This window comes from Pollachius pollachius, assembly GCF_949987615.1.
Source record: "Pollachius pollachius genome assembly, chromosome: 6".
NCBI lineage: Eukaryota > Metazoa > Chordata > Actinopteri > Gadiformes > Gadidae > Pollachius > Pollachius pollachius.
In genome coordinates this window covers 27,203,493-27,226,170 of record NC_136939.1, presented here as the reverse complement: position 1 = coordinate 27,226,170, position 22,678 = coordinate 27,203,493, and the positions used below count along the sequence as shown (strand labels likewise).

Here is a 22,678-nt window from a genome sequence, read left to right as displayed (position 1 = left end):
GCGCAACAGACTGGCTGTCACTCATATTACACCTGACATTCCAGCCCTGGCTGTGGGTATGCAAGCCCATGGTTCACATTAATGAATGTAGGCCTATTAATGCCATGCACTGTAAGCTACAAAAATAATACATTTATTAAATAAACGCAAAAAAAATAGAAATGTATGGTTATTGGGGGGCGAATTCCATCAGAAGTGAATTAGGGGGGCCCTGGAGAAAAAGGTTGGGAACCATTGTTCTAGCTTATGGTGTGCTCCCGAATCTTCGGACGCCAGCCTACCGAGTTGCACTTTTGACGTAATTTCCGGTCTCGGAGCATTTATTGCGTTCCTGTTCGTCTTTGTGATTGTGTCATGAAATCGGATAGTCATTGTTTATTGTTAGCTACATTAGCCTCTTTAGCAAACCAGCCCGAAAACAAACAACACAACTTTACATTGTATTGCACGCACAGCAAGACCGTGCAATGCATAAATTGGTAGCCGGAATAAAGTAGCAATGTAATCAAGTGTGTAAGAGCATTTAAAATAGACATTAAAATGACCAACGTAAATACAAGAAAATGAATCTCTTCACGGGCGCAGCCATTTTTGTTGAGAGCGTCATAACTTCTCTCGGTAAACTCTCAGAATTTCGAGAGATGAAGATAAAAAGGGGTTGTGCCTCCGAGTAATGCCGCAAGGAAGCTGGGCGATTTCCGTCTCAAAAGGCTGGCGTCCGAGGATTCAGGAACACACCATAAGCAACGGGTATGTTAGCCTTGTGGAAGACACACGCAGCAGACAAGACAGGTAGGTAGACGGACAGACAGGTAGGCCATTCAAGCCTCTCATTCGGGCTGAATTTTACAGAAAATTTACAAAAAATAAAATGTAAATAATTACATAATTATATAAATAATTCAGTGATTTTAATAATTCGGTGGATCACCCTCCAGATATTTGCGTTTCGGAATCGTATCTTCTCGAGGTCAGCTGACTTCCTGTTATTATGAAAGTGTATCTGGGTCAGATTTAATGTGAAGCTTTGGTGACACAGAAATAACATGAATGTTAAAGACATTTTACAATCACACATCAATATTCCGTTGAACAAACATAATTGTCATTTAAATACAAGCATGGTCCATTTGTATTCATCTGAAGCCTCGTTCTAGCTCCTGATTGGTCCACCTAATTGACATGTGGGCTCCATTCCAAATCACACGCTTGTCGCACACCCTTAATAAATATCATACATCAAAGATTAAGAGTAGTTCATACGTCCTACAAACACAGCATGAGTGCAGTTGGGAACAATATTTCAGTTTTCAAAAGTACATATGAACGAAGAGGTGCATTTGGTGTCATCACGTTATTATATATTTTTCTATAGAAACGCACCTTTAAATATTTAAATGTGCTGTCGTGAATGCTTCAAAAAGAGCGTCTCCATTATGAGTTATGAGTTATTAAGAGTCCTAAACCACTAAGTACAAGAGAAGGCACAGCTTTGATGATTCAGAGTCAAACCAGTACAGACGACCTACTTTCAGAACAGAAAATGTTTTTTTGTTTTTTTTTTACGTTTTTTGATGCCCCTTTGTCCAAAGAAAATCAATTTCTATTTGAACAAATCCAAACTTAGACGAAAATGTTCTTTGATTTGTTTATTATTGAATTTTTTTTATTATTATTATTTTATTATTTATATTGAAGTTTTTAAGTATTTTATTTGGCTGGAAATGTTTGTGTTCATTAATATTATTTAATGGTAAATTAGTTAATTAAGAAAATTATACTGGGAAACAAAAAAACATTATAAGCAACGGGTGAACTTAATAAGTGGTCGAAAGACTTTTTTCAACCACCGCCTCTTTCCCTTGATGATGCGCAGATCCCGCACACAGACGGAATGGAATTGCCTCAATCTCCTCCTTTCTATAGATATTTTTAATCAGGGTAGGCTATGCTATGCTTGCCCATGTTTAAATAAATGTTTAGGCCTACTAGAAGGATTTCGAGCAATGTTTTATTTGCAAAGACTGCAATATTTTTCAGAACCCTGTCATGTCAATTGTTTTTAGCTACTTACGTCATTCGTTCGCAAGCAGTGTTTCCTAAGAAGACTCCTAAGAGACCGTTCGAGAACCACGCCTATAGAGGTGAACAACTTTGATAAGTCTAAACGTAGGAGACGCATAGAGGCAGGCATGGTCAATTCAAACCAGATATATTTGACAAAGCATCTAACTCACTGATAGCTGATGGATTTCTCAAACAAATTGTGACTATAATTGTATGTTCCTTACCGTGTTATAATCACACTTAATGCTAATTTGTACCAGGAAGGGATTTCGACTGGTGATATTGGTTAGAAAGAAGAGGAGAGTCCGATGGTTCGATCCCCATACCGTGATCTCCTTGAATGATCGTTTAAACTCAATGACAACACCTTTAATTATTCACACTGTATACGTTGCATATTAATTGATCTTTAGATGCGTGCGTCTTAAGTTACAGCACTTAAAACAGGCCAACCCACTTATTAATAATAGTTACACAAATAAAGAATACATTAATTCATACAAACAAGTTTCTTTTCATCTTAACCCAGATTTTAGGATTAAATACAACTATAAGTGGATAGAAGCAGTTCAATGTTCGTTTTTACAGAATTTCTGCCTCATTAGAGGGCCAAGAACGCATCATTTGGAGGGACATGACCGCGTCATTTGGAGGAATATGAACGCATCATTTGGAGGAACATGAACGCATCATTTGGAGGAACATGAACGCATTATTTGAAGGAACATGACCGCAAGACCGACAATCTCACTCTGTAAAGGTTTGACTCCGTATTATATCACAGCTGTGACCTCACACACACAATGAAGTTCATATTCCAGTCATTAAAAGAGAGGGAGGGGAGATTTGGGGGGGGATATTAAGAGAGAGAGGGAGGGAGGGGAGGTTTGGGGGAGAGAGAAAGAGAGGGAGGGGAGGTTTGGGGGAGATGGAAAGAGAGAGAAAGAGAGGGAGAAAGCTTTTGAATTGATGATGTATAGATTCTGTTTCTGGATATTTATATATTCATGAATCCTGAAGTAATCTGATCATTCTGTACATATCACATGGTCAGGAGTGATGAGGCAATAGTTAACAATCCATAGAAATCAGTTACTAATTAGACGCTTTCCCAAAGTCTAGAATATACGTGAATTGTCAAGCCTGTACATTATCTACAATAAATAAATAAATAGAAACAAAAATAAAAACCACAAGCAGTAGTGTGTCCGATATTATTTCAATTGAACGAATAGTGTGTGCGTGTGTGTGTTGTGTGTGTGTGTTTGCATGTTTGCATGCGTGTGTGTCCCAATTAATTCCACAATTACAGTTCATAAAACCAAAAACTTTTTTTTTTTACAGTTTTTACAGTACATATAGCGGTCAAGTTTCCAACGCCATTTTGGATTCAGACAATTCAGCCTGAATCCCGGTGGGTGATGCGAAGATGGTAGGAGGAGCTTATAAACGCGTCATGTGACTGGTCCTGTCGTAGGGTCAGCACTGAGGAAGAGGAGGGTGATGATGAAGAGGGCCATTCATGTGGGCTCAGACATGGCCATCTGTTTGTTTTTCCTTGATTCCATTTGACAGACTAGATTTGATAGACTAGATGTTGATGATGTCAGGAGACTTTTTGGGATACAGGTGGAATTCCATGATCTGGGAATGGCAAATTATCACAGCGTTAAAATGTAGGCCTCTGTGGAATTTCGGCTGTGACCTTATTGGTTATCCTACTGAAGATGTCTGCCCAGGTCCATGAGGTCCTTGAGTTTATCTCCAGACCAAATGTCTATGGTGGTAGAGATGATTCTACATTGAGATCAAAGTACGGATGTCTGTGAATTATATGTGTGTGGATGATGTCTGGTCTCAGCAGCCTCACCTGGCCCGAGTCTGATTGGACTCAAGGGCAGGTGAGGGTGCACACCTGTTGCTCGTTGACTAATCAGTGGTTAACAGGTTAAACCGGTCGTCACCAAACACACTCAGGGAGAGAACTCCTGCATGGAGGACCAGAATCATGGATCTTTGTCTACAATCCTAAGCTGGCGTATGGCATGACATAGCTACTGTTTGATTCCAACATGTCTGAGGGCTTGATTAAGTACTACTTAGTCCATGGTAAGTGGTACAACTTCATTATTTGCATTCCACATCACATGAAAAAGGAAGAGGTGTCCATTGTTTTAGCCAATACCAGTCAGGCATGAATAGATTTGATGGGCAAAATGGAGGGCTCCACTATTCAGTTAGCATGACATCCTTCGGTGGTGGTTTTGGATTCATTAGTGTCGATGGTACAAAACACTTGACAGCAGATCAATTGATCCATGTGGATGATTCGTCACGATAAATCGCAGTGTGTTATTAAAATCCTGATTTCCATGATCCAAACCGTTCCTGTATTCCCTAGTGAGTTGTAATAAACCGCTAAGCTTGAGCTGCTTAGACAGCAGGACATGTCTAGATCACTGAGTCTTAGGGAAAATGGTTAACATGCACTTTGAGTTGAGCTCAGAAACACCCTGCAATGAGTCGTCAGTCCTCCGTCTGTTAAACGTACTCCGAGTCTGGCCTGGTTCAAGTGTTCAAATATTCCTTTGGATCTGTCTTTGTATCCAAACATGAGCTCACCCTAATTCTACAAAGTCTTTCTCAGTTCCCTGTCTGTAGAATAATAAAATGTTTACTTTTCTCTTGTTCCAAACAGAGTTGATATTTGGAGTGGCTGTATTCTTTGCGTCTTTCTATTTGTCTACGCGTTCTTCTCCAGTCTAAATATCCTCCAATCCAGAATCCAGTTCTCTCCTTCCTTTATGCTTGTTCTTCCGCCATTCTCGATGAAGGAACGTTTAGATTATTTCCTGTGTTCATTTTATTTTCAAGAAATGTACAAACTATATACACACCGTGTGGTTCAAGAGTAACGAGGTACGTGAGCAAAACATCACTACAGCACAGCAACCTCTAACGAGAGAATAAATTAACTATGAATATTGTTCTTTGGTCGGGTTAGGGGTACTAGTCACTACCAGGTACGTTTGGTTGTATATTATCCACTACTACATATGTAGGTTATTGACGGTCTTTGTTGAAGTATCATTATTAGTTATAGTAGTATAATACAGTATCAGATATCCCCAAATATTTGAAACGTGGTCTTAATTAACAGTGCCATTTTGTCACCGTTACCAAAATAAGAGCGTCCTTTATAAACCTGAGTTGCATCCTATGTCTCTTGCATCCAGTTTGGGAGCGTTACCCTCTGCTGAAAACAGGCGGCGGTCTCGTCCTCCTCTTGGGATTCACCAGGATGTCAGGACGCAGAAACAGTGCGGAGAGGAGGTGAGTGGGGCGGGATGGAGCTCCGTCTGGGCAGAGATAGATGATGATGATGATGATGATGATGTCCGCGGCTGCGACACTTTTAGTAGAACTTCATGACGTGTGATGCATTTCACACGTAGCATCCCTCGTTCTAAAAACTGAATGCGAAGGCGGTCGCCGAGGTGTATGGTGCCTTTGTTTGCGCCGTGGTTCGTTACCACGGGGATAACACTCCCCCCTTCCTTCCTTGTAGACACATGTTATTTTAAACCCCAGGGTTCGAGTACGAGGTCAAACAGCGGGTTCCCTTACACTTTAAGGGTCTTGTTATTTATGTGTTTAAGAACTTTACACTTTAAGGGTCTTGTTGTTTATGTGCTTAAGACCCTTACATTTTAAGGGTTCCCTTACACTTTAAGGGTCTTGTTGTTTATGTGTTTAAGACCCTTACACGTTAAGGGTTCTCTTACACTAGTAGGGTCTTATTTGCATGGATTCTGGCGAATCCAGAAACCAAGGGCTGAAGTGCTGTAACAACGTTTACCACAAACTCGTCCAAAGAACAGCGTATATACAAGACATATTGGCAGTCCGTCAGTCTCCATCTTGTCCTGTGAAGAGCTGGTTGATGTTGCGGTTGTTCCTCTGTGAACCAGAAACCACCACCCCCTTTGTGGCTGTCTCCCAGTGGTGAAATCTGTGACTTTCAACTCGCGGGAAAAGTCTAGCAAACAAGTGATTAGTGGAACATTTTACAGAGAGGCTGCATTAAGTTAACCTTAACTTAAGTCAAGTCAACTTAACAGTTAGCAATGGTTTGGGTCTCCTTGCAGGCAAAGTCTAGGAAACAAGTGATTAGTGGAACACTTTACAGAGGCCACAAACATAGCCTCTTTCTACCAATACCATTCCCTCCTTTTCATCATCTCCTCCTCCATCCTCGTCCTCCACCCCTCCACCAGCCATCGGTGGCTCTGCGCTCCACCCTCCTCCACCCCTCCACCAGCCATCGGTGGCTCTGCGCTCCGCCCTCCTCCCTGCCTCCTGCTCATCTGGTGCCAATGTTCTTGTATTGGCACAGCAGGAGGTTCTTGAAGGTCTTCTTGAAGGTGGCGTTGCAGAGGGCGTAGCAGGCGGGGTTGATGGTGGAGTTGACGTAGCAGAGCCAGTAGCCGATGGCCCAGGCGGTGTCCGGGACGCAGGACTGGCAGAAGGTGGAGATCAGCACCATCACGTTGTACGGCGTCCACGTCAGGATGAAGGCCAGCAGGATGGCGAAGATAGTCTTGGTCACCTAGGAGACGTTAAGAGACTTAATTAAATCCTTAAGTAACAGTTAAAGATGTTCTTGGTCACCTAGGTGACCAGGGAGGCGAGGCTACGTTAAGATACCCTTAAGTAACAGTTAATTAAGTCAGTTAAAGATGGTCTTGGTCACCTGGGAAACCACGAAGGAGAGGCTATGCTAAGATAGCCTTAAGTTAATGTTAATGAAGTGAGTTAGTAGATAGATAAGTTAGAAAACGGTTTTGGTCACATAGCGGGGAAAGTCAAAGAAAAAGTTGAGTAACAGCTAATTAACAGTTAATAATGGTTTTGGTCAGCTAGCGGGAGAGTTAAGGAAACCAGCGATGAGTTGCTTACAAAGAGGCTTTATGTTTAACCCTTAAGTAAAACTCTTAACAGTTAAAAGAAAAGATTGTGTACGCATTTTAAGCATTACATCAAGTATTTGTCAAAATCAGTTTGAATTAATCTATGCGCCATATACTAAACCAGTTCCAGCCGCCCTTAACCCCTCTTCACCGATCCTCCTCTCTACTCTCCGGTGTTTGACCGCCCTCACCTTCTTCTCGCGGGCGGCCATCTGCCTCTTCCTCTTCACCTGGCTGCGCGCAATGCTGGCGAACTTCCGTGCAACGGTGCGGGGGCGGTTGATGGCGATGGAGTGCTTCCCCCCGCCCTCCACCGGGGGCACTATCTCGATGGCCGTGATGCACTCGTCCCCGGCCTGCTTGGTCACGATCTTGATCTTGGACCACTTAGACGAGGGGTTCATGCGGGCCCCCGCCGCGCTGGTGGTGGGCGGGGCCAGGGCGCTCGGGGCCGGGGCCGGGGCCGGTGGCAGGGCCGAGGAGGCCTGGAAGGGATGGAGGGTCGTTAGTGTGAGACGCCGCGATGGAGGTGTCACGAAGCTGCTCATCTAGAGGAACTGGAACGATCAGTTTGTTCCCTTATTGTCCTGATGCAACTCATTAAATACAATTTGCTAAATTGAGTATTTCTATTTACATTTACACCTCGACACCCACACACAGCCAGAGATAACCTGTTCAGAGTTCACCTAGACTCCGCATATCCACCCCCTCCCACCTTCTTATTGTATGTTGTACGTCCTGGCACTTAATGTACACACTTATTGTATGTCGTTCTTAGTTAATAGGACTTAGTTGTGTAGCATCTTACCCTAGCTATCTGTGTTTTATACGGGGAATGGGTTAACCTAGTGATGCTTGGCACTTGGTTCTATGAACATCCTTACTGTACCGTATATTGTTGTTCTACAAATGGACTTATTGTAAGCTGCTTTGGATAAAAGTGTCTAATAAACGCCCTCTATGTAAATGTATATTGAACTAGCGACCTTCTGGTTACAACTCACCCATTATCCATAGATATCAAATACGACACTAGAAACCAAGCAACGATTGGTAAGGTGCTGCCATATATATTCCTATCTTATATCTTGCATCTTTAAGGGCAGTTGACGCTGTGAACTACGCTTTCCCTAGGGGGAGTGGCCATCTTTAAGAATGTATGTGGTAAGGGCGCGAGAACACAGCCGTCATCCATTTTGTCTGTCTGGCGGCATGTGAGAACGCACAAAATGGAGGACAATAATAATAATATATTTTATTCATAACGAACTTTACATCAACTCAATGACCTCAAAGCGCTACGATGCACATGAAAAAGGATGAAGACACCATTAAAGACTTTAAAAAACATTTTCGCAGTTTAGCCAAGGGCTTTTCTAAAAATATGGGTTTTCAGGTATCCAGAGTCTGTGGGGCCCTTAGATGGTCAGGGAGAGCGTTCCACAGACTGAGTGCAGCTGAGCAGAAGGCGCGGTTGTCCACAGTTCGGAGCCTTGTCCTCAGAAGCTGGAGGAGGTCATACATATCGACCGCAGCAACCTTTGGCTTTCGCCGGTCGAAACTACAGTGCACAATAGCACCGTGAGACTGCAGGATTTGAGGAAAGGTGAACGATGGTAATCCAGTGATTTATTTATAAAGTATACCTCTGCGGAGGGCCCCCCCTCGCTGGGGGGCCCGTCCCGGGGGGGCTCTCCGGGCTCCGTAGGTGCGATGAAGGCGGTGGATGAGTCATTGCTGCTTTCCTTCTCCTCCTGGAGCACATGAGGAGCACATGAGGAGCACATGAGTTCACTTCAAACGATGGAAATAGTTTGCGCATACATTACTGTTGGGTGGACCAGTTTGGTCTCCAACGAGAAGACTGTTAAAACCAGTACCTTTTGACTTGTAATAGATCATACATTAATTAAAACTACTGAAACCAAGTTATTAGAAATAGTTTTGGGCATTAATTACTGCGGGTGAACTGGTTTGGTCTCCAACCGGGAGACCGTTAAAACCAGTACCTTTTGACTTGTAACGGATCATCCAACTATTGCAATCATACGACTACTAACACCAAAGATTCACGTCATTAACAAGTTTAGCATTTACGTAGGCTAACTAAGAAGTTAAGTTAATTAACTATTTGTATTTATTTTTCTAACCCAGCTTTCAGCGTCGACTGGGGACCAAATCACTGAGGACAGGCTGTTTACCAAAGACGTCTGTACACACATCGGCCGGCGTCAGAGAGTCCCCAGCGTTTGTTCCTTTACTGCCTTTGCCATTTCCCCATGTCTTTAAGTAGCCTGCGTTGCATTTAGCTGAGCCAGAGCAGAAGAGATGGGGATCTGTTTTACCTTCTACCTTCTGAGCGACGATAGCGTTCCACCTCAGAGGTCGAATCAATCCACAGACTATTTTGTTTACGCTGCAATCAGGGGGGAGGATCTGCCACATGATTGCACTCAGCCGTTCTGCAATCAGGCATATGCGTCTTTTGTCTTTGTTCTCCTTCTCCAAACGGTACAGTTTACCGTACTGTACGGCTGTATCCTGTATCCTGTCTGGTTCGTTGTCTTTCATGTTGTATTTATGATGGATTGAATCTGTTTTTAATACCTGGCTGTACCCAAACTTCCCTTAGTGGGGTCAGAAGATAGAATTGACTCGGAGTACAGACGATATACAACCGACTGGTTGGGGTGGTGGTTAGGGTGGAGGTCAGCTCTATGGGTAATGGGCTAGGCAGGGCTGCGGTTAAGGTGCTGGTGGGTTAGGGTGGAGATCACCTGAGTGGGGGCGGGGTTAGGGTGGAGCTCACCTGTGTGGGGGCGGGGTTAGGGTGGAGATCACCTGCTTGGGGGCGGGGCTGGGTTAGGGTGGAGCTCACCTGTGCGGGGGCGGGGCTGGGTTAGGGTGGAGCTCACCTGTGCGGGGGTGGGGCTGTGTTAGGGTGGAGCTCACCTGCGTGGGGGCTGGGTTAGGGTGGAGCTCACCTGTGTAGATGCGGGGCTGGGTTAGGATGGAGCTCACCTATGTAGGGGGCGAGACTAGGCTTGGCTAGAAGTTGAGCTCACCTGTGTGGGCGGGGCTGGGCTAGAGGTGTACCTCACCTGTGTGGGCGGGGCTGGGCTAGAGGTGTACCTCACCTGTGTAGGGGCGGGGCTGGGCTGGGCTAACGGTGGAGCTGGTTCCGCTGGGTTCGGTTCCTCTATCTTGCCGTTCTTCAGCTCCTCGGCGCCCCCGGTGGTGTCGGACTCCAGGCCGGGTTTGTTGATGGGCAGGGGGCTGGGTTGGGGAGTGGCGTCGTTGTTGTTGTTCTGCTTCAACAGGTGACTCTTCAACAGACTCGGAGTTCTGGGGAATTGAGTAAAAGTTAAAATAGACGTTTATAAATGATCAGAACATATCCACATGATGGTGGCTTACTCTGACATGGTTTGTGATAGTGAGAATAAGTGGCATCTGCTGAGATTCAGCCTTTACGTTTTCTTTACGTTCAGACTTGATGTTCAGCCTTTACGTTCTCTTTACACTCAGACTTTACATTCTTGTTTCGTTCAGACTATACGTTCTCTTAACACTCTTTACTTTAAGACTTTCCGTTATGTTCAGACTTTACGTTCTCTTTACACTCAGACTTTACATTCTTGTTTCGTTTAGACTTTACGTTCTCTTAACACTCTCTTTACTTTAAGACTTTCCGTTGTTATGTTCAGACTTTACGTTCTCTTTACACTCAGACTTTATGTTCTTGTTTTGTTCAGGCTTTACATTCAGCCGTAACGTTCTCTCAATGTTCTCTTTACATTAAGACTTTATGTTCTTGTTACGTTCAGACTTTACATTCAGACTTTACATTCTCTCAATGTTCTCTTTACATTAAGACTTTATTTTCTTGTTTCGTTCAGACTTTACATTCAGACTTTAAGTTCTCTTTGTTTACGTTGGTTCTGCTGCTGCAAACTTCAAAGCGTTTGTGGAACTCTGAAAGCACTTTAACACGTTACGTCACAAGATCGACTCCACCTTAATGTAAAGAAGGTAAAACGGTCCGTACTTGATTCCCTTCTTGTCCTTCTTGTCGGGCTTGTGTTTGGACACCCTGCTGCGGGAGGCCAGGGAGATGTGGATGTACAGGACGGTCATGATGATGACTGGCAGGTAGAAGGCTGCGATCGCCGTGCCGAATGTCACCGCCGGGTTCGACAGGAACTGAGCAGAGACAAACAGGAAGTGAGGATAACATGTTAATGAGGTCGAACCATATTCTAATGAGAACCAAGAACCATGAAGGACCAAACTTTGGTGAATGTTCAGCTGATGTCTTTCCATTCGGTCAGTCTCTTCCACTGATGATAGCTCACTGCTAATAGCGTGTTAGCTTTACTGCTAATAATGTGTTAGCTTCATCGCTAGGCTAATATGAGAGAATAGGTGATCAGTTTAAAGAGTATTCTTTTCCGGCAGTTAATGGATTGACTGGGTGAGTCTGTTGATTGGTCGTCCCAGGCTGATCCCGCTTCCTGCTAGTGGGCCCTCTCTCTCTCTGATTGGTGGGAAAGAGACACCACAGCCACTGAGAGTTTGTTTTTCATCAAATCAATGTTTAGGCTGCTCTAAAAGATTTTTATTAAAGGCTAAAGTTTGTGAAAGATGGGAGCAGTTCATTATAGTAACGCTCAATAATAAAGAATGAATACACCTTACAGAAACAAGAATTACCTTGGCTAAAGACGTCAATTTTTAAGTTTTCTTTTGTCTGTTATGAGAGATATTTTGTGCTTTGTTATCACCGCTTTTAAATTGCAAATGAATTAATCAAATACAGAAAATTGATTTAAAAAAAAAAAAAAGGCGACTCACAAATACATCTCTCCATGAATAGCAATGTTCAGGAATGGATTTTAAAAGACTAGCCTGTTTTTTTACCTTTTACTTATACAGTTAGAAACCTTTTGGTCTGCTAGCCAGCCGGCGGATAAAGCACATTTTAGGAATCGTTAATGAATTAAAGTTGGGTCCAAATAAAAATACAACACATATTGAACGTTGGCTTACCAAGTTCTTGCTAACAGATGGCAAGTTAAAGTCTAAAGTGGACTTTCTAATACATACTGAACTTGATACATTGATTTAAGTTAATACACGTTACCTCTATCTAACTTTTAAAACCGTACATACTGAACTTGATACATTAATATCCATTGATATATGTTAATATACGTTACCTGTATATAACTCATGCTGAACTTAACATGACTCTCCAGACCTCACTGTTAAAACAGTTCATACTAAACGTAACATTAATATACGTTAATAAGCGTGGTTAATATACCTCCATTAATGAACATTAATAAAGACTACCTGTATGTAACACTCTCCGGACGTCACGGTCCTCTCTCCCACGATGACCTCATACTGACCCTGATACACTAATATACCTGTAACAGTTCTGACCTTGATACATTAATAAAGGTGACCTGTACGTAACGTTTGCCGGACGTCACGGTCGTCTTCCCCACGATGACCTCATACTGACAGTGATACACTCATATACATTAATATACCTTAATATACGTTGTTGATATACATTGTTACCTGTATGTAACACTCTCCAGAGGGCACTGATCTCTCCCTCACTATAAACTCATACTGACCGTGATATATTAATATACATTAATAGATTAATAAAGGTAACCTGTATGTAACAGTCTCCAGAGGGCACTGATCTCTCCCCCACTATAAACTCATACTGACCGTGATACATTAATATACACTAATAGATTAATAAAGGTTACCTGTATGTAACACTCTCCTTTTTCCCACGATGACCTCATACTGACAGTAATGCACTAATATAGCTGTATATAACAGTTTAAATAGTACTGACCTAGATACATTAATAAAGGTTACCTGTATGTAACACTCTCCAGAGGGCACGTCCTCTCGCTCATGATGAACTCATACTGACCGTGATACATTAAACTACCTTAATGTACGTTGTTAATATACTGAACGGTACCTGTATGTAACACTCTCCGGACGGCACCGTCCTCTCGCCGACGATAAACTGCCAGAACAGGATGGCGGGCGCCCAGAGCACGAAGCTGAGTATCCAGGCCGCCGCGATCATCAGCCCGGCCATCTTGGTGGTCCGGCGAGACGGGTAGCTGAGCGGCTTGGTGACGCAGAAGTAGCGGTCAAAGCTGATGATGAGCAGGTTCATGACGGAGGCGTTGCTCACCACGTAGTCCAGGGCCAGCCACAGGTCGCACACCACGGGGCCCAGGGGCCAGTAGCCTGCCACCATGTACACCGTGTACAGGTTCATGCTGAACGCCCCTATGATGAGGTCCGCGCACGCCAGCGAGAACAGGAAGTAGTTGTTCACCGTCTGCAGGTGGCGGTTGACCTTGATGGACAGCATCACCAGGATGTTGCCTGTTACCGTGACGAAGCTGAGGGAGCCGGTCACCACGGCGATGAAGAACATCTCCACCGCCTTGTAGGGGCCGCTGGGGCCGGTGGCGGTGGGGCCGTCCAGGGTGGAGCAGTAGACGGAGGAGGAGGAGGAGTCGTTGGAGGAGGAGCCATTGCACAGGGTGGGGGTGAAGGGGGCGCTGGTCTGGTTGATGGAGGAGCCTGGGGGGGGGGGGGGGGGTAGAGATAGGGAGAGAGGAGAGAGAGAGAATTAGACTTAAAAACAATAGCGCTCTATCTTGCCGTTCTTTAGCTCCTCGGCGCCCCCGTTGGTGTCGGACTCCAGGCCGGGTTTGTTGATGGGCAGGGGGCTGGGTTCTTTGGCTTTAGGTTTGGTCTCCGAGTGGTTTGTGATTAGCTAAACGATGAGTCAAGTCTTGTCATTATATCTGCTGTTCTGTTGTCTCGTTTCCTTTCTGAGAGTCACCATAGTTTATCAGTCAAAAGTTTCACCTCTGAGAAGAATGTGTCCTCTATCTTTACCTGAGGGACAGGTTGTTTGCACAAGAGCTGAAAACATGGCCAGAGTTCATGTTTCAAATGATTCCACTTTCAATCTATTACTTCAATTTATTCCTCCGTCTCCATCTGGATGAAGATGAACTCTCTGGCCTGGCCAAGCTTCTCATCCTCCCAGTGAGACCAGACTCTGCACAGCCCCACTGTGCAGACTCTTCCTCATTAGGACCTACAGTCTGCAGCTCTGTCAAACTCTGGCTCAGATCAGGTTTGTTTCATGTGTTTCCTCGGTCTACTGGTCTCACAGATTCCCATTGTAGAACATGTTGGAGAACCGGCCTTCCTGAACCCAGTCCAGTCCGGTCTCATGGACCCACATGAACCCTGACTCTGGTCCAAACCGGTCTGATGAACCTTGACTCTGGTCCAGACCGGTCCGATGGACCCACATGAACCCTCCTGGGTCGGTGGTTCACTACCATCCAGTCCTCTGAAGGGATCAAAGTGAAACGGCTTAATCAATGACAGCTTAATTCCCTCTGGGGAATATTTTGCCAGCGTCCCACAAAGTATTATACTTGGGTATCCCTTAACCTAACTCTCTCTCTAGACTCTGCACAGCCTACATACTTCTTGTATTTTTGTACATCCTAGCACATAATGTACGCACTTATTGTATGTTTTACGTCCTGGCACTTTAAAACAGTACTTAGCATGGAGTAGCATCTTATCCTAGCTATCTGTGTTGTACACAGGGAATGGGTTAACCTAGTGATGGTTAGTGCTTGGCACTTGGTTCTATGAACATCCTTACTGTACCGACATAGAGATATATTGTTTCTCTTTCTTCTTACAAACAGACTTATTGTAAGTCACTTTGGATCAAAGCGTCTGCTAAACGCCCTGAATGTAAATCAAAGGGAAACGGCTTAATCACTGACGGCTTAATTCCCTCTGGGAAATATGTTGCCACCATCCCATTCAACCACAAGCCCACTTTATATCTGGGTCGCTCTAAACCTAACCCTCTCATCTATTTGGGGAACTCTCACCCTCTCATCTATTGGGGGAACTCTCACCCTCTCATCTATTGGGGTGACTCTAACACTCTCATGTGATCACGTTTCCTGAAACCTCAACTCAAAACCAGCCTTTAGCGTATAATCTGTACAATATATAATTTTGTACAGTGTATATGTTTTGTTATGAGTAAGAAGTTTAATGTTACAGGTAAAGAATACATGCTTTACATTTAGTCAGCATTACAGAATTATAATGTATTCCAGGCATATGCATTTCCTATGCGTTTCTATTCAGGACGTTTTCACTTTAAGACGCATGGCTAATCGGCCTATCGCGTGACTCCAGGAAGTAAACGCTTAGTCGCATCTAGCTGGTTCAGTGTTTCGTTCAAATCTGTTTAATCCAGAACAATTTAATTAAATCTGTCAACATCTTGTGCTTTACATAGCATCGTTGTATGTATTCTTTGCATTTTGATTTAATTTGAAAGTATTCATCACTACTTTGACATTGGTGTAAGGTTTGTATAGTTCATCTAAAGTTAGTTCAAATGTATTACGGCTACACGAATACCATGTTAGGTCACACGTGGGTCATTTGACAACGCTAATAGTGTTCATAATGACCAAAAAGAATGTTGTTTACGTAAATTTTCTTGCTTATTTGTTTAAGATGAGTGCAAGTGAAATTTCTGATTTCTCTGCCTTTTTCTTCGTGTGTTGCAGTTTCACCTTTTTCCATGGGCTTCCAATAAACCTGTGGAAGTGAGAAATACGTCTGAGTCTTAGTGTTTTGGGGAAGAGTTTAGCTGGCCCTCAGGGTATTAGTAGTAGTGCTGTCAGTTTAACGCATTATTAACAGCGTTAACGCAAACCAATTTTAACAGCGTTAATCTTTTTATCGGGCGATTAACGCTCTTTTGGCTTGGCAAACATTGGAGTTTTTTCACCTGCTGTCTAGCAATAACTAGTCACGTTAGAAAAACTACAACACCATACCGGATCTAGCTACACCAGAAACAAAACAACAAGCACGCCGCACAAACTTGTTGGGGCAAGCAAGGATACGGAGCGGATGGAAAACTCCTTAAAAGTGTGTGTGTGTGTTTGTGTGTCACTCTGTTCGAGCCTGCATGAGAGTTCAATGTTGTCATTAGCTGTTACGTCTTTCTGACCAATCGCAGTTCAAGGCCCACCTGGGCTGTACCACTTCGGGAGGGGCCGCTCAGTTACTCCCCTCTAGACAAAATCGACTTGGTTGCGACGTTGACAGTTTGTGAGTGTTGTGTCTGTTGAGTGAGTGAGAGGTTGTGGGCGCACAGCTCAGGCTGCTGGACAGTGCTGCAAGGAACCTTTATAAACGCAATATTGTTATCCTGCAGTAATCAGCCCGACAGCCCCGAAACGTTAACGGCCCACCGGGAATTCTCCCGACTCTCCCGATTACCACTCCGCCACCGTGTGTGTGTGTGTGTGTGTGTGTGTGTGTGTGTGTGTGTGTGTGTGTGTGTGTGTGTGTGTGTGTGTGTGTGTGTGTGTGTGTGTGTGTGTGTGTGTGTGTGTGTGTGTGTGTGTGTGTGTGTGTGTTTGCGTTATTGATAGCCTGGTAATGTGTATAGGCCTACGTACGGTAGGAATATTCAGACTGGTTTAAATAATAATTGTTATAGTATTTCCCATCTTTGCTGAGCAAGAGCTTTGTTCGAAAGTTCAGTGATTGAAACAAATAAAGGCCAGGGCTATTGAAGTTTTACGGTAGGCCTACCACTGTCATGCACCTACCCGATGTCAAGTGGACCGGGTTAAATTCACTACGGGTCTCTCTTCTTATATCCATCTTACCAAATATATTTTATTACTGTCCTTCTCAACACTCTCTGATCTCACTAAAAGGCTAGCACGAAATCAAGGGCTATTTAGAATAGAAAAAAATGTGCGATTAATCGCGAGTTAACTATGACATTAATGTGATTAATCGCGATAAAATATTTTAATTGCTTGACAGTACTAATTAGTAGACATACCGAGGATGACACAGTGAAACAACGGCTATAGAGCAAGCGAGATCAAGCAGAGCAAGTTGGAAGCCAACCAACATGACTTCGTAATACGCATGATCAACGGAGCATTCTCTACAGTCAAGTGCTACAGAGGAGAGTTCGCATGGAAGTACAGCAACACAGAAGAACCCACGCAGGGCCGAGATCAAGTTCATCATCAGCGTGGTCTGCAGCAGTCAGAGGAAGAGCCGAAGCAGCAAAGGCACGCCTATCCTATGCTGAAGAGGAAGCTAATCTGAGGCTACAACCAGGTGTCACCCAGATGGTGAGCCTCCAACAAAATCCGACGACGGCGACAAACTGTGTCTGTTGCATAAAAAGCCACACCCTCTCCGTAAATGCTGTGCATTCAGAGAGAAGCCCATTTACGAGCGCAAAACATTCCTCAGAGAAAACAATGTGTGCTTTAAATGTCTCTTCCTCATCTCACATAGCAAAGAACTGCAAACTCAATGTCCAGTGTTTTGAATGTAAGAGCGACAGGCACAACACAGCGCTACACCCTGGATCCGCACCCTGACGGCAGGAGGCTGACCCTGCTTCTGAGCACAGCGGGGAGGAGAACCTTCACCGGTCTCAGGTCACCAACAAGTACACAAAAGTTTGTGGTGGGGAACTCACAGACCGCTCCTGCTCGAAGATATGACTCGTCAAAGTGTTTCCAGCCGGCCACAGAGAAAAACCCATGAAACTGTATGCGATCATTGACTAGCAGAGCAAGAGGTCACTGGTTTGCCCACAGTTCTTTGACATGTTCAACGACCAAAGTTCAAGCGCTCCTTACACACTGAGAACATGTGCTGGAGTGAAGCAATCAGCAGGCAGAAGGGCCAGTGGCTATGAAGTGGAGTCTCTGGATGGAACTGTTCGCGTCCCATTGACAAGCCTCATAGAATGTAACGACATACCGAACAACAGAGAGGAGATTCCGACCCCCGAAGTAGCTCTTCATCATGCTCATCTAAGGTCAGTGGCACAGCTCATCCCAGACATTCACCCACAAGCCCCCATTATGCTTCTCTTAGGACGGGACATTATCAGAGTGCATAAAGTCTGCAAACAGGTTAATGGCCCTCACAACCTGCCTTATGCACAGAAGTTAGACCTGGGGTGGGTCATTGTTGGAACTGTGTGCCTAGGTGTTGTCTACGGACCACTGACTATTAGCACGTTCCACATGAACACTAAAGAGCTGCAATGGCCCACTCTCTTTGACGCGTGGCCCAACGTGTTCCATGTGAAGGAGAGGTTCAGCGAAACCAAGCCACCATCGAGCCCCAAGCGTATTCTGAGGACCAGCCTTTCTGTGAAACCGACCACCTTGGATGCATGGTGTTCAGGCGGACCAGGGATGACAACCAGGTGGCTCCCTCCATTCAAGATGCAACGTTCACGGAGATAATGGATGAAGGACTGCGAAAAGACTCAAACAATAGCTGGGTGGCGTCATTACCTTTCAAGAGCCCACGCCCACGGCTCCCAGACAACAGACCACAGGCGCTGAGACGTTTCATGTCTCTCAATCACTTTACAGGGTAGGGGGGGGGGCCCGTTCAGCTCGCATTTGGATTGTCGGAGGGAAGAAAATAATCCTCCGTTCTCCACCGTGGGTCTGGATGTGTTCGGCCCATGGAACGTCTCCTCACTCAAGACCAGAGGCGGCTTCGCTCAAAATAAAAGTGTGCAGGCCGGTCAAACACATTAGCTCTGACTGCGGCACGAACTTCATTGGCGCCTGTTAAGAACTGAAGATAGCCTCAAACATTAACAGCACTGCAGTAAAGACTCGCTTCTCAGACAAGGGCTGCCCCTGGTCCTTTAATCCCACACATGCATCCCATTGTGGTGGATCATAGGAGAGAATAATAGGGCTGGCGAGGAGGATTCTGGACGCAATGTTCCTCCAGCTGAAAGACAATCTCACCCACAAAGTGCTGGTGACTTTCATGGCAGAAGTCGCAGCGATCATCAACGCCAGGCCACTTGTTCCAGTGCCTATGGACCATGATGACGCGTTCATACTCACGCCAGCTGCTCTTCTCACACACAGAAGACGAAAATTGTTTCTGCTCCTGCTGACCTGTACAAGTCCCAGTGGCGACAGGTTCAGCACCTGTCCAACACCTTCTGGGGCCGCTGGAGGAAGCAATTTCTCCCAACACTGCAGGCCTGCAAGAAGTGGCAGTCCACTAAGCCAAACATTCAGCCTGGAAGCGTTGTCCTTCTTAAGAACGGCCAAGCACCTAGGAATGAATGGCCTCTTGGACTGATGGGAAAGTGCGCCAGGTTCATCAAACCAGGCGGGACTAGTCTCTTTCTCAGGCCAGTCAATTAAATAGTTCTCCTTCTACCTCCAGAGGCACAGTAAATGGACTGTGCCTCTGGAATGGTTTAGTGAAAAAAAAGGATGGACTGTGGGGTGACGTGTATCCACGTCAGGCGGGGAGTGTTTTGTTATGAGTAAGGAGTTTAATGTTACAGGTAAAGAATACATGCTTTACATTTAGTCAGCATTACAGAATTATAATGTGTTCCAGGAATATGCATTTCCTCTGCGATTCTATTCAGGACGTGTTCCTTTTAAGACCTTTAGGGCCTATCGCGTGACTCCAGGAAGTAAACGCTTAGTCGTGTCTAGCTGGTTCAGCGTTTCGTTCAAATCTGTTGAATCCAGAACAATTTAATTGAATCTTTCAACATCTTGTGCTTTACATAGCATTGTTGGTATGTATTCTTTGTATTTTGATTTAATTTGAAAGTATTCATCACTATTTTGACATTAGCGTAAAGTTTGTATAGTCATCTCAAGTTAGTTCAAATGTGGGACGGCACAATAGAATAGAATAAATCTTTAATGTCCACCAAGGTGGATATTTTTCTTTTGCTCACCAGATGAAAAAGACAGATAAACATAGAGACATGAGATATTATCTCAGACATATAAAGACATTTTCAGGATACAAATAAAATAATACATATGCTTCAATACAAAAAGAATGAAGGAGTGTGACTCAGCTTTCTGTGAGCTCCACTGAACATCGGGTGAGGAGGTAAACCTCCACATCCTCACACGGGGATCTGACTGTTTAAATGGACCTGGGGGGGGTCAAAGGTCAGACCCCTACCTGGGTGGACCCCCACACTCGAGACCCCACACTAGATTTCCCGCCCTATCTGGCAACACTGGCAACAGTGTTGCCAGATTGTTCGGGAAATATAGCCCAATCTGGCAACACTGTTCAGCACCCGTCCATCCCTCAACCCCTTCACACACCTGACGGAGCCCGGCACTCTGTCTCACTCCAGAGTGAAGTGCTCTGACTCACTCTCGTTCGCTCACTCTGCGATCGAAATGATGTCTGACCAGAAACATGTTAATATTAACTATTCAACGGATTAACAGACAAATCACCAAACCAAGTCCAGTTAAGTGATTTAACCAGCGGTTCCTTTAACTATTCAATAGATTAAAAGACAGCATGCAATATCTTTTTTGCTTTTAAATAACCAAACCAAGTCCAGTGATAAGTGATTCAACCAGGAGTTGTTTAAAAGCTTTCACATTATTTGCAAAACACATTTCATGGATTCTGGAGCGAACATTGACAAATGTTAATATGAACTATTCAACTAATTAAAGGAAAGAGTTCGATGTCTTTCAAAATAAGTCTGGCATATAAAGTGATTCAATCAGGCGTTATTTTAAAAGCTTTCACATTTTCACGTTTCAACATTTGATGTATTCTGCTGGTTATTTGGTGTGAACGTCTGTTATGTAAGCGTTTAAAATGCTTGGAATGCATACGGGTGGAGGATGCAGAGGAGATTAACAAAGACACCAACCTAAATATACGATATGATGTACTGTATGTTAATGATGCGTTAATGTGAAGAAGGGGGTCAGAAGCCATTTTGATCACTTCATGTTAAAGCAGAAGAACAGATGTCTTTGTAAATATCATACATTTACATTTTGGGCGTTTATCAGACACTTTTATCCAGAAGTTTTATCCAAGTACTGTTTTTAAGTCCCAGGACGTACAACATACAATAAGTGTGTACATTAAGTACCAGGACGTACAAACACACAATAAGTGTGTACATTAAGTGCCAGGACATACAACATACAATAAGTGTGTACATTAAGTGCCAGGACATACAACATACAATAAGTGTGTACATTAAGTACCAGGACGTACAAACACACAATAACTGTGTACATTAAGTGCCAGGACATACAACATACAATAAGTGTGTACATTAAGTACCAGGACGTACAAACACACAATAAGTGTGCACATTAAGTGCCAGGACGTACAAACACACAATAAGTACGTAAGAGGGGTGCATCAGTGTGCACTCCACATTTCACCACTGATTCATCTAATGGACCAGCTCTCAGAGTTCAGCCATCAGGAGCAGAGTGCTGTCGGGTGGGGGGGTGTTGACGCCCACCTCCTGACATTCAGCTGATGACACAGTGAGGGGGCGTGGCCTCGGGCCTCAGGTGGAGTATGGAGGGGGGTCGTGGGCGTGTTGTCAGAGCAGAGAGGCTGAGTGATGCGGTCAGCCGGCTCTCTGTCTCTCGCCGGAGGGGGGTGGGGGGGGCCTCTCTGTTTCTCACCGTGGGGGGGGAGGAGAGGGAGAGTGGTGGAGGCATGGGGGTGGGATTGTTTCTAAAGGCTCAGTTATGGTTCCACGTTAACGCAACACAAGGGGTTTACAGACCCCTTACGTCCTTGCGGACCCTCCTTGCGTCCACCGCAAGGGCCTATCATGAGCTGCAGTAAATGTTATTTTTTTAATGTTTTATTTTATTTTTTTAATGCTGGCTCATGATAGGCCCCCCGATCGGCATATGCCCAGGACAATGTGATTTTCTTGTTTGGGACTTACAAAGATCAGAGGCCTATCATGAGCCGAGAACAAAGGGGGCCACCGTCAGGATTTCTCGACCAACCCCCCCCCGGTCGACAACGGCAAAAAACTCGGAAAATAAGATCCCCTACGAAAGAGCCTACGAAACCTCTTAGCCCCAGGGCCCCAGGTTAATTCTGGCCTTAACATCGCTGCCCTGGGGGGCTGGAACTTAGTGTAGTTGGAGAACATAAAGTAGTACCCTAGCAACTCAGTCACCACTTAGTCACAACCTCGTCACCACTTAGTGATGTAGTTGGTGAACGCAAAGTAGTGCTTTGGTATTTTAGTACTCCAGCTAATAGGCAGACCCTGGTTACCAGTTAGTATTCCTCTTATACCACTTAATAGCACTAAGTAACCACTTTGTCTTACGTGTACAACTGTACCTTACATATACAGCTTTGTGGTACATTGTTTTTACATATACATCTTTGTGGTACAGCGTTGTGTTAAACATACAACGTTGTGTTAAACGTACAGCTTTGTGGTACATTGTTGTGTTACATGTACAGCTTTGTGGTACAGCGTTGTGGTACACATACAGCGTTGTGTTACACGTACAGCTTTGTGGTAGAGCGTTGTGATACAGCATTGTGGTACAGTGTTGTGTTACACGTACAGTGTTGTGTTACACATACAGCTTTGTGGTACAGTGTTGTGTTACACGTACAGTGTTGTGTTACACATACAGCTTTGTGGTACAGTG

General features: G+C 44.4%; 1 protein-coding gene across 1 annotated transcript in view; it reads right to left on the bottom strand.

Annotated features, from left to right (window-relative positions):
- Nucleotides 1-6,430: 6,430 nt before the first annotated feature.
- Nucleotides 6,431-22,678, bottom strand: part of chrm4a (cholinergic receptor, muscarinic 4a) — a gene marked incomplete at both ends in the record, with an annotated part of 20,412 nt that continues 4,164 nt past the window's right edge. Inside the window, 7 exons of the mRNA XM_079738203.1 lie at nt 6,431-6,676; nt 7,229-7,522; nt 8,687-8,794; nt 10,178-10,385; nt 11,089-11,243; nt 13,054-13,673; nt 13,755-13,869. Coding sequence (XP_079594329.1) covers nt 6,431-6,676; nt 7,229-7,522; nt 8,687-8,794; nt 10,178-10,385; nt 11,089-11,243; nt 13,054-13,673; nt 13,755-13,869 — 1,746 coding nt within the window. The remainder of the gene's footprint in view (nt 6,677-7,228; nt 7,523-8,686; nt 8,795-10,177; nt 10,386-11,088; nt 11,244-13,053; nt 13,674-13,754; nt 13,870-22,678) is intronic.